The sequence below is a fragment of the Camponotus vicinus genome, unplaced genomic scaffold (assembly GCF_025532165.1).
Source record: "Camponotus vicinus isolate PSW18456_S1 unplaced genomic scaffold, iyCamVici1.0 SCAF_2, whole genome shotgun sequence".
NCBI classification, from domain to species: Eukaryota; Metazoa; Arthropoda; class Insecta; order Hymenoptera; family Formicidae; genus Camponotus; species Camponotus vicinus.
Window position 1 is genome coordinate 13,695,116 of NW_028141956.1, and position 19,690 is coordinate 13,714,805.

At 26.6% G+C, this 19,690-nt stretch overlaps 1 protein-coding gene and 2 pseudogenes across 2 annotated transcripts; 2 read left to right on the forward strand and 1 right to left on the reverse strand.

Annotated features, from left to right (window-relative positions):
- The first annotated feature begins 408 nt into the window (after nt 1-408).
- Nucleotides 409-4,649, forward strand: LOC145966408 (G-protein coupled receptor Mth2-like; annotated as a pseudogene).
- Nucleotides 4,650-7,511: 2,862 nt separating this feature from the next.
- LOC145966306 (uncharacterized) lies at nt 7,512-13,726 on the forward strand (annotated as a pseudogene). Its single transcript, XR_014437019.1, has 6 exons — nt 7,512-7,656; nt 7,732-9,462; nt 9,920-9,998; nt 10,342-10,520; nt 10,723-10,888; nt 12,135-13,726. The product of XR_014437019.1 is annotated as an uncharacterized LOC145966306 (transcript).
- Nucleotides 13,727-14,614: 888 nt separating this feature from the next.
- On the reverse strand, nt 14,615-19,483 carry LOC145966409 (uncharacterized). Its single transcript, XM_083090460.1, has 7 exons — nt 19,475-19,483; nt 18,478-18,576; nt 17,944-18,071; nt 17,494-17,851; nt 17,251-17,386; nt 16,888-17,020; nt 14,615-16,799 (listed from the first exon to the last, which is right to left on the reverse strand). Exons 1-6 carry the CDS (start codon nt 19,481-19,483, stop codon nt 16,914-16,916), a joined length of 837 nt encoding a protein of 278 aa, XP_082946586.1. The 3' UTR covers nt 14,615-16,799; nt 16,888-16,913.
- Between the last annotated feature and the right edge of the window lie 207 nt (nt 19,484-19,690).

Below are 19,690 nucleotides of genomic sequence, written 5' to 3' on the forward strand. Positions count from 1 at the left end.
ATTTAAATCATAACTTCAGATACCAACAATTTTTATAAACTACAATCATCTACAAAAAGTAAAATTCAGAATTTAATAAAATAATAAAAATCATAAATTTTTCAATATTATGAAACAGGAATAAACAAATCTCTTGTTAACGTTCCAAACGCTGGAGAACTTGAATTATCGAAATATCTGTTTTTATCGACATTGTTTTTATTTAAAAGTGCATTCGTAAATTTGTCGCAAAAAATTCGTTCTTCGCTGCATAATATCATAAAATCGTAAATATCGTAAAATCTTTTCCATTTTACAAAATCACACGTATGATGATCGTCAGATATTTGTCTGAAACTTCGTAAAACCTCGTAAAAAGAAGATAAGAGTACTTTTCACGAATAAATTCAACACATTAAATAATCGATAATGTGTAGAAAAAGTATCGCACTTTGTTGTTGCGTGCTTCCACTCATCGCTTCATCTTCAGTACTTTGGCCAACTTTCACACGTGATGACAAAGAAGAAGATTATTCGACAGTTCGATATCAACTTAATGCAAATACTATGAAAAATTATGACAACGAAGAAGATTCGTATAATTTGTTTTCTACCAAAGATTACAGTGATATACATTACACATATAGCAATTTTATGAGTAACAACCGCGAGGATGACGACATGATACAATATAAATTTCGAGCGCATGAGAATGAGAGTCAAATATCGATGGAGTCTCACATCAATTCAACTGGCGACAAGAAAAATTTTATATCACAGGAAATCCATGGCTTGAAGGGGATCATAGGAAAAAATGATTCTACGTATGATTCCTTTAGAAATTTCAATAGAGATAATAATAAAAACAATATCTTTCCATACAACATATGCGACAATTTTACTTGCATTCGACTATGTTGTCCTTTCGGTAATCGTCTGGTTAACGGAAAATGCATAAGTATGTACGGAATTGCCGAACAAGGTAACTTTATTTTCCTGGAAAACATGTATGGATATATTAATGATTCGTTACAAAATGAAATTAAAAGAGTAGAAGAATCATTTCTTCTGATCGTTCACGATCCATGTCAAAAGACTGCGCACTATTTGCTCAATCCTTCTTACAACACATTTTTTCTCGCCAATGGCTCTTTATATTTACCTTATTACAACACAATTGTCGAATCAACATCTTATTGTCTCGCAGTTGTAGATTACAATATATTTGCTGTGAACATTTGTTCTGACGTTATGAAGAAGATCACGAATAAAGCTACAAACAATGAAAATACAATTTATCCGATTAATATAAATAAAAACTTGAAGAACACTAAAGGCAAGAACGGATCCGCATCGCACGATTTCTTTAAAAATTCCAGAAATGACGATAAAAATAATATCATTCCGTATAAAATGTGTGACAATATTACTTGTATACGACTATTGCTGTCCTTTTGGTAATCGTTTGGTCAATGGAAAATGCATTGCCGAATAGGGTAACTTTATTTTCCTGCATCACATGTATGGATACATTAATAATTCGTTGCAAAATGAAAATAAAAGCGCAGACGAATTATTTCTTTTAATCGTTCATAATCCGTGTCGAAAAACTGGATATTACAGCGATAAATCCTTAAACAAGAATGTGTTTTTCCTTAATGGCTCATTGTATCTAGATTATTACAATACAATCATAGAATCAACATCCTATTGCCTCGCTAATGTGGCACAAAACAGATTTACTGTGAATGTTTGCTTGGAGATCATAAAGACAAGAACAATCATATTTATATGCTGCTTATTAGGAGTTATGCTACTATCGCTGATAATGTTCATAGTGTATTCCATAGTGCCAGAACTTCGTAATATATATGGTTTCATACTACGTAGATACAGCAGCTTGACATTTGCTCGATGCATACTTGAATTGGTAAATGTACTAATTAGAAAGGAAGCTAAGGAAGACTTCATTTGTATTATTATTGGTAACATATCAAAATTTTGTAAAAATAACCAATGCAATGTCCAAATCTGTTACAGTTATTAGTGTATATCAGCGGATTAATTCTTTTCAATGACTTTAATATGTAATTTATAATTTAAAATTTTAAAAACACAAGATTTAATAAGTATATAAAATTAAAATTTTTTATGTACTTTGACATCAAATTAACTATAAATTTTCGATACTATCAACATTTCGCAGATTTATCCGTTAAAGTAAAAAAATTATTAAATTAAGCATTAGCATACTTAAAATCTAACACTCTCTCTTTATAAATTTGCAGTATAAAAATTAATTTACAAATCTATAATATTTTTTACAATTATATAATATGAATTTCACCGAAATTTTACAAAAACTTATTAATTGACATAATGTTTATTTTATTGTTTCAGCTTTTATTAAATATTATATCTATTTGGGAATCTTTTTTTGGTTAAATGTAATGAGTTTCGATATGTGGCGTACATTTAGGTAAGTTGCTACACACACACACACACACACACACACACACACACGCACACGCACACGCACACGCACACGCACACGCACACGCACACGCACACGCACACGCACACGCACACGCACACACACACACGTGTGTATATGAGTATTCTTATTCATTTATAATATATAAATATATATTACATTAGACAAAGATATGTATAGCGTCAAGTAACGATATATTCTAAATAAAATATAGAAAATATATAAATTTAAGTCATGTCACATTTCGCCTGAGAACTACTATTGTGTACTATTTTAATATTATATAAGTTCAGTACACACATACACCAGAAATTATAGTCTACACTTTTGTAAAATTTATAGCTCTTTTTATATTGTCGAATTCGCAATATAATATTACAATTTTTGTTAATGTCTCTTTTTATTTTAACAAGAACCTAAAGTCGATCACATCATTTTCTCTTTCTTTCCTTTCCTTCGTAACAATATAAACAAATATAAACATATATATGTATAAATACATAATTTCTATTACACACATACACATGTTATGTGATGTTGGATAAATCAATTTTTATAATTATATATGACAGATTTTCTCAAAAATCTCGAGCACAAGCATATTTGTTTTAATGCGTATTTACATCGTGATTTCTTCTATTTTTACTAACTAAATATAGAATCTAAACTATGCTTCGCAGACAATTGCGGTCGTAACAAAGAAATATGAAACAACAAAAGAGAAAGAAGTTAATCATATATTCTGTCTTCGCCTGGGGAAGTTCCTTTTTGTTTATTATTATTTGTGGTATTATGGATTTTGTTCCTGGCATACCGAATAATTTTCGACCGAATTTCAGGGATAGATGTTGGTTTGATGGTAATGAATGCTACACTAATAGATAATTCAATTAATGCTATAATACATAAAAATAAAAATAACATAATGATAAATCCAAGTATTCTTGTTGAAATTAAAAATATGCTTGATGCATTTGTAAAACGCGATTTAATTAATATGAGAAAAAAGATAAGAAATCCATGCTACATTTTCAGGCAATATGACATATTTGTTATACTTTCACGGAGTTGTAATTACCTCCTTTATTAGTAGTATTTGTTTATGCATTTGTACGGCACAAAAAATTGCGTATTATAAAAAGGATATTGCTCATCATTTGAAAGATTCTGAAAACCGATGTTATAATAATAACAAGCAGTGGTACGTAATTAATATTTTTAAACCAATGTATATGATAATTTATCTTATAAATAAGATGTGTATATATGCCAAAATAACAAAAAAGAAAAATATTTAGTTACTATTATTACTAACTATTATTCTCATCTTGAATAAGAGGAAAAGAAAGTGGAGAGAGAGATAGAGAGGAAGATTTTTAATTTGAGACATCATCTTTATCTAATTAAACTTAAAGAAGTTTGTTTTTATAATTAATATTAAAGAAGTAAATATCGTTACCGCTTTAATCGTTTAATTCTTACGTTTACTCCAAAAATTTAGCGATTTGCATGAAAAATGATAAATAGAAATAAAAATAAAGTCTAAAAAATAAAGTCTAAAAATGTAAATAGAAAACATAAAGCATGAATGTTTCTTATTTCATATAAAAATACAATAATCATATTTTTTAAAGTCTCTAATAAAAATTTTATTATTCTTTTTGGGTCTTTTTCTTTCTTCATCTTTCTAACCTTCAAACTGCCATTATTATTTTTAAAATTTAATTTGATTAATATAACATTTATGGCTAATATTTATTAATATGTTATTAATATGTCATTATAATATTGCAAATATTTATTTTCACTAAATAGAAAACTCTGAATTTTTTCAATTATAAACTTATTAATATAATTATCATTAATAAGATGTAAAATATTACACATTTGCTTTTTAATTATTTAATTACTTATTTCATTATTTTGCAGGTTTAAGTTACATTTGGAGATGACGAAAGTGCTATTTATCATCATTTGCATAAAATGGTATATGTATGCTATTCAAGTATTGAATGATGAAAATTCATTATCTGTCTGGTATGTATATTGTGCACTGGAAGTCATAGAACACTTTTGTATTTTCCTTATATTTGAATGGAAGAAAAGGATTAGACAGTTGCTGCTGAAACGATTCGGTTGGCAGAATTGCAATATGTTTTCAATAACTCAACATTGATATGCAACAATAAACATACTAAACAATTATACCATCATTAATACATCAAGAATGATTTCTCTATGGAAAAAGATCAATCCTTACAGGAAAGCAAACCGTCTTGCAAAGAACGTATCCGAATCAACTAATCCTTAATTTTACTTTGACGACAAAAGGATTTTGTCGTAAATCATAGGTCAGCGATTATCCAATGATTAACAATGACTATAATGCTGTAAATAATTTTTTAATTTTACATTATCGTAAGTTGACCATTTTGTTTGACACAATGATGATCCTAATCTCCATCTGTCAAATATGTATTTGTCTATTTTTTGTTTCTTTCCTTGTTCTCTGATTTTTATTCTATAATGATATATTTGTAAGACTTACTTTTTAATTTCCATTGCAATTTGTGTGCCTTAATTTCTTGATAAAATATTTGTTTATTAATATTATCAAAAACTGTTGATACATCTACTTGATTTAGATGTAATATTAGTGAATTATGTTATAGTAACGTGTTATTGTTAGTGTAATGGAAATTAATTAAACGTGGTATCAATTGCTAAGTATATGATATTACTTAGTGTATGTATATACATAGATGTTAATACACCATCAAATTCATTTAAAACTAAACTTTGTTCGTCCTATTCGACTGATATTTAATGCTTTGCGTGGCAAAGGTATTCCATCATATTCCATCAAATCGGCGATTGTTCATTCATTAGCAATAATTACAGTGCTGAAACAATTTTTTAATCGGTAATCTTCTCATTACATAACGAAAACATGTCTTCTTTCGTCTTTTTTTTTGTGATTTCCAATAATTACAAAAATTAATAAATATAAGACTCGAAATATAAAATTAAACAAAACAGTTATAATGGCAATACGAGTCGAGTGTCGATGTTATAACACATTTATTTATAATACAATCAAATAAATATTGATATTAAAGCATACAAAGAGAGGATAGCGAATCGCTATCCTCTCTTTGTATGCTTTAATATCAATATTTATTTGATTGTATTATAAATAAATGTGTTATAACATCGACACTCGACTCGTATTGCCATTATAACTGTTTTGTTCCAATAATTAGTTTTGTGTATGTGTGTATGTGTGTCTATGATGCTATATTTACAATTAAATTATTAACATTCGTTTTGCAATATTAATAATCGAATATTTTTTTTTTACTATAAAAGACAAAATCGAACATGAAATATTATAAAATTATATTTTATTTGATTTATCGCTATTTTCAGTGAAATAAAATTCAAAAAATTAAAAGTGATAAAATTTAATGTAAAAAAAACTTTTGCAATTAACAATTACATTTTTTTTTCGAAACAATTATGTGTTTTCTTTACACGAATCGATTCCTCTCATTATTTTGTACATAAAAGTATTAAGGTAAGATAATCGAAAAATGAATATTTTACTAGATATTTTATGGTTTATGTAAAATTAAGAAATTATTTCAAGCCTTGTAACTCTAAAAGTACTTGATGAAAAAATACTTTATTATAGTGTTTTGGAAAGCTCTCGACATAAGCTATAAGAATATGCAATAAAAAATAGGTGGTTCCATTTAAGAAATTAAAGGTGTCCTTGACCTCACCTTAACGATGCCATCCAAAGTCAAACCAATGACACCATCTTATCTTCCCCTCAAAACCATACAATTTTTGTTGAAAACGTTTTTCTCTAAAATGCTTAGTTTTTGAAAGAAAAGGGGTGTACGGGTGGTCTAGGACACCCTGTACATATATATATATATATATATATATATATATATATATATATATATATACAGGGTGTCCTAGACACCCCTTTTCTTATATATAATTTAACACAATATCTGAATATTAATAATAATTCTTCATTATTGTGAAATTCTTATGGACCTGAGATCCAAAAATTTAAGACATTCATAATTAAAAACTTTGTACATGATGCATCTTGTTGTCTATATAACTTTAACACAACACTACTACACAATAACACTATTTCTTGATGTTAATGATGCAATCTATGTAAAACTTCAGAATGCCAACTGGTTTTCAAATAATATTTCTTTATCCGGTTTTATATTAGTAGATATCATTATCTACAGAGTAGAATAAAAATATGAATAAGGTCTTGCAATAAATATTTCTTTTATAAATCGAAAAATAATGAATAAAATCGGAAGAAATTTGTTGCCGAAATAAAATTTCTGTTATATTTATATTATCGGCCTCTTGCTTTTAAGAGATTTTCGACTGTGTATAAACATCTGGTGTAAAAAAATTTTCTTCGTTCGAGCATAAGCTAATCGCATAACTAATCTGTGTATGAATCTATTTTTAGTAAATTTTTCGAAACTGTAACGACTTATCATCGAAGGATGAAATGTTTAAATAATAAAATATCACAAATTTTTTTGTCATTGAATTAACTAAAATACCATTCATAGAAGTTTGCATATAAAACTTTTTTGACACACTATATATATACTATTACAGCAGCACGCAGACCGCTTCTTCGACGAGTCGTCATCTCCGATAGTCTTACCGCGTTTCTCGTACGATCTTCTCTCTGCATACGTCAAAGACAAAAATAACAACAAAATATAAAATAATTATTTCATCGAGTTGAGTAAAAAAAGCTAAAAATCTACTGTATTTTCTTATTGTATCAGTGTAAACAATAACAAATTTTTAAATTTAATTTGAAAACCCTAAAAATAAAGCCATATAAACGGAAGTAAATATTATGCGACGCATTACTTAAATCATAAATTTCAGATATCCTTAATTTTCATAGATTATAAGTTTTTACAAAAAATAAAATTCATAATTTCATAACAAAAATCATAAATTTCAGAATAGTAAGACTAACAGGAGCAAACTAATACATCTTTTGTCACCGTTTTAAACACTTTCAATTTCAATTATCGAAATATTTGTGCATCGACATTGTTTTTTTCAAAAGTGCATTCGTAAGTTTGTTGCGAAAAATTCGTCCTTCGCTGCAAGTAAGCATCATCAAATCTTTTACAATTTTACAATATTATTCAACTTTTTAATTTATGTATTATTCTGGCTGTTAGATACCCGTCTGTGAAGCTATTGTAAAAAGAAATCAAGAATATTTTTTTACAAGTAAATTCAACACGTTAAATAATCGATGATGTATGGAAAAAGTCTCACGCTTTATTGCATGCTTCCAATCATTGCTTCATCTTCGGTACTTTGGTCAAATTTCACGAGTGATAATGAAGAAAAAGATTATTCAACAGTTCCATATCAACTTGATGCAAATACTATGAAAACTTATGATGATGGAGAAGATTGGTATAATTTGCATGAAAATTTTACTAAAAATAACGATGATATGCAGTATGTGTATCGCATCAATTTCACGAATAATAATCACGAGCGATTGATGATTGACCATTTCATACAATATAAATCTCAAGCGCATGAGAATGATAGTCAAATATCGGTGAATTCTCGCATCAATTCAACAGAGTTTGACAGCAGAAGAAATTTTATATCACAAAAACTCAATGACTCGAAAAGAATCAAAGGCAATAGTAATTCTACGTACGAATCCTTTAATAATTTCAATAGAGATAACAGTGAAATTAATATTATTCCACACAAGATGTGCGACGATATTACTTGTATTCGACTATGCTGTCCTTTCGGTAATCGTCTGGTTAACGGAAAATGCATTCCTGGACAAGGTTACTTTGTTTTCCTAGGAAAGATATATGGTTACATTAATGATTCGTTTCAAACTGAAAGTGAAAAGGTAGACGATGCATTTCTCTTGGTTGTTCACGATCCATGTCAGAAAACTGGACACTATTTGATGAATCCCTATTCAAAGAACAAATTTCTCATTAATGGCTCTTTGTATCTATCTTATTACAACACAATTGTCGAACCAACATCTTATTGTCTTGCCGTCGTAGATTACAATATATTTGCTGTGAACGTTTGCTTTGAGATTATGAAGAAGATCATAAGTAAAACTACAAATAACAATAAAGATATAATTTATCCGATTAATACAAATGAAAACTTAGAGAACACCAAAAGCAAGAGCGAGTACATGTCGCACGAATACTTTAAAAACTCTAATACAGTTAATAATAAAAGTAATATCATTCCGTACAAGATGTGCAACAATATTACCTGCATTCGGTTATGTTGTTCTTTCGGTAGTCGCCTGATTAAAAGAAAATGCATTGCCCAACAGGGTAACTTTATTTTCCTGAAAAACATGTTCGGATACATTAATGATTCGTCAAGAAACGAAAGTAAAAAGATAGACGAATTATTTCTTCTGATTGTCCACAATCCATGTCAGAAGACTGGATATCATTGGTTTAATCCTTACTACAACACTTTCTTTCTTGCCAATGGTTCTTTGTATCTATCTCAATACAACACAATCATTGAACCAACATCCTATTGCCTCGCTAACATAGCTCAAAACAAATTTACTGTGAACGTTTGTTCGGACATTATGAAGAAAATCACGAATAAGACCATAAGCCATAAAATTACGAATAAGATCATAAGCCATAAAAGAAAAAATGTATTCTTTCCGATTAGTTCAATTATGATCGTATTTTTATGCGGCCAATTAGGAGTTATACTGTCTTCGTTGATGATGTTCATAGTGTACTCCATACAGCCAGAACTTCGAAATATATATGGCTTTATACTGCGTAGGTATAGTGGATTGATATTTGTTGCGTATACGATTTCGTTGATGAACACATTAATCAAAAAGGATGCTTTAGGGAATTCCATCTATATCATATTTGGTACGATATATTTAAATTTAATAATAAAGCACACACACAATGTAGTATGTAAGTCTTTTAGAAATGTCAATGCAAATTGGTGGTTTAATATTTTTTGATAATTTGAATATATAATTTGCAATTTATATAATTTTAAGAACGAAAGAATAATAATTTAAATTATATAAAAATATTTGGTACATTTTAAAATCACGTTAAAATTATTTATATATTTTTATATATTTTATTATTTATATATTTATATATTTTTTACATGTTGTTAAAATTTCACAGAATTATGCCTTATATTAAGAAATTATTAAGTTAGCATATGATAAATATATTTCTTTTTATAAATTTGCAGTACAAAAATTAATTCACGATTTATAATTTTTTACGATCACATATAATATAATTGTGAATTTCAGCATTTAACAAAAACTTATTAATTGACATATTGGTTATTTCATTGTTTCAGCTTTTGTCAAATACTATGCCTTTTTTGGAAGTTATTTTTGGTTAAATGTAATGAGTTTCAATTTTTGGCGTACATTTAGGTAAGCTGCTATATATGTATTATACATATTTTATTTATAATGTAAATTGTTTTAAATTTGTTAATCTTAATAAGATTAATTTGTACAAAATACTATACAAATTATTTATTTATAATATATAAGTATGTACATTCACATTTACTTACAATAATATAATTATTTATTTACAACGATATATTGTCATATCGTGGTGTTGAATAAAGAAAATCAATTTTTATAGTTATTTATGGAATTAGTTATTTTCTAAAAATTCTCGATCAAATGCATTTATATTAATGTTTAATTACATTGTAATTTCTTTTATTTTGCCGGCTAATTGTAAAGCGTAAATTACATTTCCCAGACAATTGCATTCGTCACAACGAATGATGAAACAAGAAGAGAAGAAAATATTAATCATATATTCTATCTATGCATGGGGAATCCCTTTTATGATCATTATTATTTATAACATTCTACATTTTGTTCCTGTCATACCAAATAACTTCCGACTTAAATTTGGCGACAATTGTTTGATTGTTGGTAAGTGAATGCTGCACTTGTAGATAATTCAATTAATACATTATTTTTTTTTATTTTTATGTTAGGACATAAAAGTAAAAATAATATAACATAATAATAAATTTAAATTCTTATTGAAATTAAAAATATGTTTGATGCATTTGCAAAACTCCGTTTAATATGAGAAACAATAAGAAATTCAATTTTTATATGACATTTTCAGGCAGATTACCATATTGGTTGTATTATTATGGAATTATAATTATCTCTGTTACCAGTAACATTTGTTTATCCTTCTTTACGGCACGAAAAATCGCATATTTCGAAAAAAACGTTGCTCATCGCCTGAGAAATTCAGAAAAGCAACGTTATAATGACCAAAAACATTGGTAAGCAACATTTTTACATCAATGCATGATAATTTTAATAACTTATATATCCTAAGATATTAATAAATAAAAATTTATCAACAACATTATTCTCATTTTCAAGAGCAAAAGAGAGAGAGAGACAGAGAGACAGAGAGAGAGAGAGAGAGAGGGAGAGAGAAAGAGAGAGAGAGTGTCATTTTAAAACGGTATCTTTGTATGATGTGTTTTTATAATCACGCTTAATTGAAGTAAAAATTGCCTCAAATAATAATAATCAAAAAATTAATTAAAAAATTGGCAAGTATATTTCGAATTAATATATTTCGAATTACTCATTACAATATATGCATTAAACACGAATATTTCTATCATCTTTCGATCCATTTTCAGCGTGACATTAATATTACATTAATATTAGAATTGTTTGGGAGAATGTGCTCGTCAGATTATTGCGAGATACAGCATAGTTGTATTTGCTTATTGATTGTTGAAATGATATCGAAATGATTTAATCTTATGTGAGCTGTAGTTGAAATTTGGAACGTTCTTGGAGTGATTTTTAATGTCCCGCTGAAGATGGAATCAAAAAATGATCTCAAACGTTTATGTTTATGAGTAATTCGAAATATATAAAATCAAAGCTATATAAAATTAATATATAATAATTATACATATAATAAGAAAGAGGAAAGTGTTTTCTTTCTATCTTGCGCTCCAATTATCGTGACTTATTTGCTCTTACTTGCCAATTTTTAATTAATTTTTTGATAATTACACTTAAAGAAATAAATATGCTTTCACTTTAATTACACTGGTGTTTCCTTCAGAAAATTGGCGATTTTCATGAAAATGATAAATAGTGGTAAAAATAAAGTCTGAAAATGTAAATAAAGGAAACCGAGTTTGTGATTGTTTCTTATTTCATAAGGATAGTCATCGCATTTCATAAAAATTTTTTAATAAAACTTTGTTATTTTCTCTTTGTATTTTTCTCTTTTCATTTTTCTAAGTTTAAAATTAACATTATTTGTAGTTTAATTTTATTAATATAGCATTTAAAAATATATTTATATATTTATATTTTTTAAAAATATTTGAAATTGAAATAATTATTTATCGGAAGTTTTTCTTCATTAAATGAGGATAACTTTTGAATTTTTTTATTGTAAATTTATTAATGACTACCAAAAATATAAAATATTCACAAATACACGTATTATATATTTTATTTTCAATTATTTAATTATTTTATTCAATTTTGCAGGTTTAAGTTGCAGCTAAAGGTAACTAAAGTGCTGTTCATCATCATTTGCATACAAACGTGCATAAATGTCAATGTATTGTATAATGATAGTGATACATTATATGCTATTCGGTACACGCTCTTTGTACTGGGCGTTATACAGTACTTTTACGTTTTCATTATATTTGTATGGAAGAAAAAGATTAGGCAGCTATTCCTCAAGCGATTGGGTTGTCAAAGTTGTAGAATATTTTCAGCAACTCAACATGCTATTGCATCTTCAAACAATCGCAGCGCTACTTCAATGATGACTTCTCTATAGAAAAAGGTCAATTCTTATGAAATAACTAACTGTCACGCAAAAAGTTCATTCGATTCGACTTTTGATCTTTAATATCACTTTGTACCATAAAAGGACTCTAGATCGTGAATCAAAAAAAGGCGCTTATTACTTATTAAGAATGACTGCAGTGTTAAAATAATTATTAATTAAGGATTAATTTTATATGCATGGTTTTGCGATACGAATATAATTAATTTAGGCGCGGATGTTCGCGAACTAAGAACGGTATACGCGAAAAATATGCGTCGGACGAGAACTCTTGGCGGAAATAGCGGTTTATTCCATCTCGAGACATAATGACACGTGTCGGCGATGAGGATTTTAGATGCCGGTTGACCGACAATGCTCTTGTATCGGAGTATGTTCCGATTCTGCGGCGGTAAGAATTTCGGAATGTTGCACAAACGGAAAACCGAGAAGGCTCAGTTGAGGCAAAGTACATTCCATCCTTTGCCTCCGTAGTAAATAGCAATAGGATTCGAATCAGAATCAGTGATTTCTAGCGTTTACTAGCGAAAGCGATGATAGAACCAGATCTGATTGTTCGGACTGCCGAAAGTCCTGTTTTATACGAACTAATAATCCGCGTTGGCGTAATTCGGTTTCTCTCTCAAACGGCGATAGCGGAAGGTGAAGTGCTTAACTCGTTGTCGATTTAGTAACCTTCGGCGAATTTCGAATATTTACGACGATATTATTGCCGTTATTGATTGTTTAAAATGTTTAAAAAATTGGCGTAATGCGCTTTACCAATTGCTCGACTAGTGTTCGTTGGGCGGCATACTTCCGTATCGATACGGCCGGGGAACGTATATTATTCTATTTTTTATTTTATTAGAATGCTGTATTCTAGCGTATGCATTGTTACAATATGGAAATAAATTATATCGGCGCCATCTGACCTATCGCTATTTTTAATTTTCAATCAAATCACTCATGATATGTGTCATGTATGATATAATTGTTTAAAATATGAATGTTGAGTTCGAACCGATTTTAAAATAGTATTTTGTAATTCTTTCATATGGACATGCACCATCATATCTTTTAGAAATACATGTAGATCAGCAACCGGCAATTAATTGTGATATGGTAAATTAATTTTACATTCGAAAATTAATATTAGATTCTTGTGCTTAATCTCTCTATTTTGAGTTTCAAAATAGTGATTTCAAAAGTGGGCCAACTTCTAATAGGCGATTAATCGAGTATTACTTTTCTATGACGGAAGTCAGCATCGAATATGAAATAAGATTGTATATTTTGTAAACTGTCGCCATTTTCGATAAAATAAATGATTAAAATAATTAAGAAAGTAATAAATTTAATGCTAAAGAACTTGGTGTTGCTATAATTTTCACTTATTTTACTTATTTATATTATTTAACACAATATGTCGATATCACTGAGAAAAAAAATGGTTGCAATTATCATAATTTAACTATAATTCTTAGTGAGTTTAGGGGACAACTATATTTTTATAGTTATTGTAACATTGTCAAATTATAGCAGACTTAACTTTAAATTATTGTTGATATAACTTTACATACGTTAAAACAAACATACATATGGTTTTATATACTATAATTTGTGGTTTGTATATAGTAATTCATACTAGGTAATATGATAATAATGACCATAATTGAATGATTAAGAAACCATACGTCATAGTAAAATGTCCTACTTAATATTATACTATATATATAGTACAATATTGTACTATATATATATAGTACAATATTATACATAATATGGTTTTATATACTATAAATTGCGATTTGTATATAGTAAGTCATACTATAAATATGATAATAATGACCATATTTTAATTATTAAAAGACTATACGTCATAGTAAAATCCTACTTAATATTGCATATATGTATATAGTTAAGGCTACAATGCTTATGTGGTTCCATAAGTTTCAGTTCGTAAAGTTTATCCAACTATAATAAAAGTTTCCTTTAAGGCCTTTTGTTATTGTATTATAGAAATAATATGGAGACGAATTTAAATATAAATAAATATTTTTTAAATCTTTATTTTTGGTTGATGACATACAAAAATATTGTACATATAATTTTTTTTATATGTATTTTTCACTATAATCCTTTTTTTCATGTGACAGTGTATTTTAGAAATAAATTAAAACTGTAACTAAAAATAATGTAGAATTATACACTTTGTGAAGTATAAATTTGTTAAACATAAAGATACTACTGTTACATCATTATTAGATTAAAATTATAAAACAAATTATATAATCAATTGTATAATAAACTACTATATATAATATACTATATATAATAAATCAAAAATTAATTAGAACTTAAACTGCACAATACTTAAAAATAAACTATTATACATATGTTAATTATATCAACGTTATAATCATGCATAATATCAATACTATAATTTTCAGTTGCATGAAAACTTGATAGAACATTAAATGCACAATTTTCTTTTATACCCGAAATTGTTACGTTGTTAATTGCTATATCCTTCGAATAATTTACTTTATTACGCAATATATTGACATCTTCGCAACACAACTTCCGAGATGTATCTTTTGATACTTTACAAAATCGACAACATTTATTCGCAGAGAAACTTTCGACGAATCCTAAAATGCCATGTAATCCTAAATTATCACCGATAATTAATGCAAGTTTAAAATATGCCTGAATATTTTTAGATCCTATTGTTAACTGATGAATACCTTCTGTTTCTAAAATCTTTAATTCCTTAATTAAATATGAATAAATTTTTTCTTTTGGAAACAATTTCGAATCATCTGAATGATATAATTGAGCAAGAAAAATGTTATCTAATTTTGAATACAAGTCTGGTGGTAAACATGATATTGAAATGTACATTCCACATAATTTATATATACCAGCATGTGATCCAAGAGGATTTGCTATTTCGAAAGCGTCTTCATATAAGAATAAAGGAATTGTTATCGATGTATTATTTGAAATTTTTGATTTCCAGAAATGAGTCTGTATTATATTGCAAATTTCGTCACTATCATCTTTCATCAATGTGTCGATATGCTCGCAAGTTTTTTCAAATATATCATCTATTTCGAAAAATAATTTTAATACTTTTTTTAACGATATTAATTGTCCGTACACATTTTCAGTATTTAATACATTTTTTTTTCTTACATCTATAGTTCCAAAGAATATTCGTTCAGGTTTAATATAATATCCAAATTTAGTTAATAGTTTATTCCGTTTGTATTCAGTATCAAGATCACCAAAAATATTTTGAAATATATCGAATTTTTCTATTACATGATTCAAATTTGTTTCCATAAAAGATTTTTTTATATCATTTACATAGTTTGTATTTAAAAATAAATGAAACGTACGCGTAATCCGATCAATTTGAATACGAGATAATGTTGCATCGGAGTGTAGCGAAGAAATCATTTTCAGTGCTAATATACAAAGTTCATTTTTTGAAGATTCAATGTTTGAGTCTTTATCAAAAACTGTATTGTTTTCAGATTCAATCTCGTTGTTAGAAATGTTTGTCATTTCGAAACTTGTTTCATTCAAACTTGACTTTTGGATTCGAATTTCAGATTCGATTTTAATTTCATTTTTAAAATCATTTTCTATTTCTTCTACATGTACTGTTGATTTTTCAGATATTTTAGACTCTAACATTGCTTCTTCAAAATGTTTGCAACGTATTTTATGCTTATTAAGTGTTTTCTTGTCTGAGTAGGAACAATTACAATTTTTAAATTGACAAACATATTTAATAAAATTCAAGTGTGTATGATGCTCAAACTGCATATGCGGTTTTATATATTTTTTAGAATAAATATTAGAACAGAATTGGCACTTTATCATTATTAAAATTGTATGTATTGACGTTAAAAAATATAAATATTATTATATAGATATTAAATATATGAAAGTAAGTTATATAAATTTTTATAAAATAAAGCAAAGAATAGAGGAAATTACTTATGCTTTTCACTCACTCGAAGCAGCCATCAATTCTTGCAGCTCGTGCCAAATAGTGTCTACAGACACAAAATTTCGAGTGTATTTTGCGTCTTTAATATTATATACATGGTATTGTAAAAAATACCACAGCTTTTCCGAGTCAACTGGATACTTTGCATCCAGTGCAAAAAATATTTGGAAACACAAGTTCACTGCATTAATTAAACTCGTTGACTCGTATTTTACGTTATTTACAACAACGTAAAAAGAGGTCAAATTTATAATTGATCCAATCACAACTACCATTGGTTGTAGTGGTAATCCAAACGCTTCCAGTTTTCCTTTCGTTTTTCTAGCTTAGGTTCCAATTCTGCTATATTCTAAAGAAAATAAAATAATATTAAATATTGAAATTATTTTTTAGAAATAATGATAAGATTTTCTAAAAATACATAAAAATTTGCTTACAGGAATGCGACAAATAAAGCTTTCCGCTATCTCTGTTTTCGAAGGCTTCCACTTTTTTTGTTGCCTGTTTTTACATTACATGGGGAAAATAAATAAGGTAGTACAAAAAGACTTAATGTTTCAAGGGGTATATCTGAAATTATAATATATATATATAGTTTTAAAAAAATATTTAAATATTTGAAATATTTTATTTTTTATATAAATATTTTTTTAATTATTTTATATTATTTATATTATATTATTTTTTTATACATATATTATTATTTTTTTTAATATTTTAAATATTTTAAATATTTTTAAAAATATTTATTTTCATAGTTTTACACACACACACACACACACACACATACACACACATACCATTATGCAGCTCACACAACGATGGGCAAGCTTCTTTCTTTGTACCAAGATCTAATACATATGGGGCAATTTGAGACCACTTATTTGGAAAAATGTGCGCATCTATTCCCGTTACTATTTTAAAATCAATTTGCAACTGCAATAATTGACAATAAAAAATATTGTTAATTAGATAATAGCTCAGAAAGATATTTATGAATAAATTATAGAATATTACAATTTTTGAGTAATTATCAGTATTACACCAAAAGAAGTTTTTAAGATAGGATATTCTTCATAATAAGCATTAATTGAAGTTCCTCTATTCCTTGCTTTATATGTTTCTTTCCAAAGATTTTCGAGATTAATATCATCAGGTTGAATTGCCCGCAATTTGAGCAATACTTCTTGATAATCAGTATTTTCAATGTTTTCGTCCTCATTTGCTTTTACTTTTTCTCTTTTTATGTATTTTTTTAAATTATTATATTTATCCCAAAGTTTACCGTTTGCAAGACGTCTGAATTTTGCATTAGATGGTACATAGTACGTTGATGTTTTTTCATATTTGAAAACATTGACTATTGCTACAGACCATTTTTGAAATTGGTCAGAAGTTATTCTATAATATTAAAATAAAGTAATAAATAAAATGAAAGAAAGTACTATATAAAGTACTATATATAAAATTTTTGTAAGATATAAATAACATACTTATTAGATTCGTTAAGAAGCTTGTCAATAATCAAATGACAGAGTTTACTGCGGTCTGATGAAGTCAATCGTGTTTGTTCCAAAATTTTTTTACCGCAGCCTGATTTAGAAAGTAAATCTCTTAGAATCTAAAAGAAAAACAAAATATAAATAAAAGTTCTTAAAATTGCTTAACATTTTTATGTTTAATGATATTTAATATATATTACATATTAGAGAAAAATTGATTATAACTTTCATAGATAAAAATAAATATTTATAGAAAAAATATACATACATACTTTTATTCATTTTATTAAGATTTTCAAATATGTTTTGTTAATATAAAAAAAGAATGCTACATAATTTATGTGTTATGATTCAGTTTCTTAAATTCTTAAATTCACAAATAATAAAAAACTATCATTTTTTTATATAAATCTAACTACTATTAAAACTACAATACTACTAGTAAAAGCACATAACAATAAAAAGAATGTTGCAAAAATATAAAATATTATCTAATATAAAAATAAAAAAATATATAAAAGTTACCTTTCCATGATCTTGAAATGAGTTTATCGAAGAACTACTTGCTGCACTACATGTATCCTCAGATTCACTTTTGTCGAATTTATCTGATTGTGAATATTCCTAAATCAAATAATATTCATAAATAAATATTTTAATAAATTAAATAAAATATTTAATTATAAAATATAAAACTCATAATATATATTTATAAACTGTCCAATTAAATTTAATTTAAAATGTTAGAAAACTTAATAAAATTATTATAGTGTTTCAAAATATAATATTTGGAAACAATTTGTCTTGTTTACTAATTATAAAAGTACACAAAATTTTTATTTAATTATGTAATATATAACAAATTCGATATAATATTAATTTTTAGAAAATTCTAATTGATTCGATAAAATAAATACAAACAAAAATTTCTTATTATTTTTAATACAAGAAATTTACTTAGAGATTGTACATAACTTTATAATATTAAAGAAACTATAATCTTTAATAATAATAATAATAATATTAACTTTAATAATACGATCAATATTAATTATAGAAATAACATTAATACTTGTCTCTCTCATTGTTTTAAAATAAGATAAAAAAACACTTTTGTACATTAAAAAAATGATTAGATGTAAAAAAAAATAGAAGAAATTGTATATAACACAAAGAAAATAATTCTTTACTAATTCCAACAAAAATTAAGTATATATATATATCAGCTTACCAAATGAACTTTTATCTTCACTTTCAAGTAATTGTTTCCGATTTTGTAAAAAAGAAAAACGTTTTCCGATTGTAGGTATCAATTCCTTAATCATAGATTCAGGCATGTATAGGAATGCCTCCTTATCAATTTGCTCATCTAAATAAAATATAGACATAGGGTGCTTTCCAATTGTTTAACACATCTTAACACAAACATACACAGGAAGGCACAAAGTGTAGCGATGTGCACGACTCAATTGGAACAAAGTTAAGTGCGACTTTCGAGTGGAGGGTTAGGATTCTTCATAACCATGTCCATCTTGATATTTTTTAATCCATGGTGATGAAGTGAAAAATATGTTGCACACGTAAAATTTGTGTAATTAGTAAATAATTCGAAGCAAAGTTATTAACATACATAGATATATATATGCATAATATTATATAATATATAAATAATATATAAATAAAATATATAAATGCATAATATTATATTAATATATAAATATGAATGAAAATTTAATCA

Coding starts and splice junctions, on each gene's coding strand:
- LOC145966409 (XM_083090460.1), bottom strand. Junction 18,072..18,477: donor CATTTCAAGATCATGGAAAG/GTAACTTTTATA, acceptor TTTTTCTTTTAG/ATTCTAAGAGATTTACTTTC. Junction 17,852..17,943: donor CTTCTTAACGAATCTAATAA/GTATGTTATTTA, acceptor TTAATATTATAG/AATAACTTCTGACCAATTTC.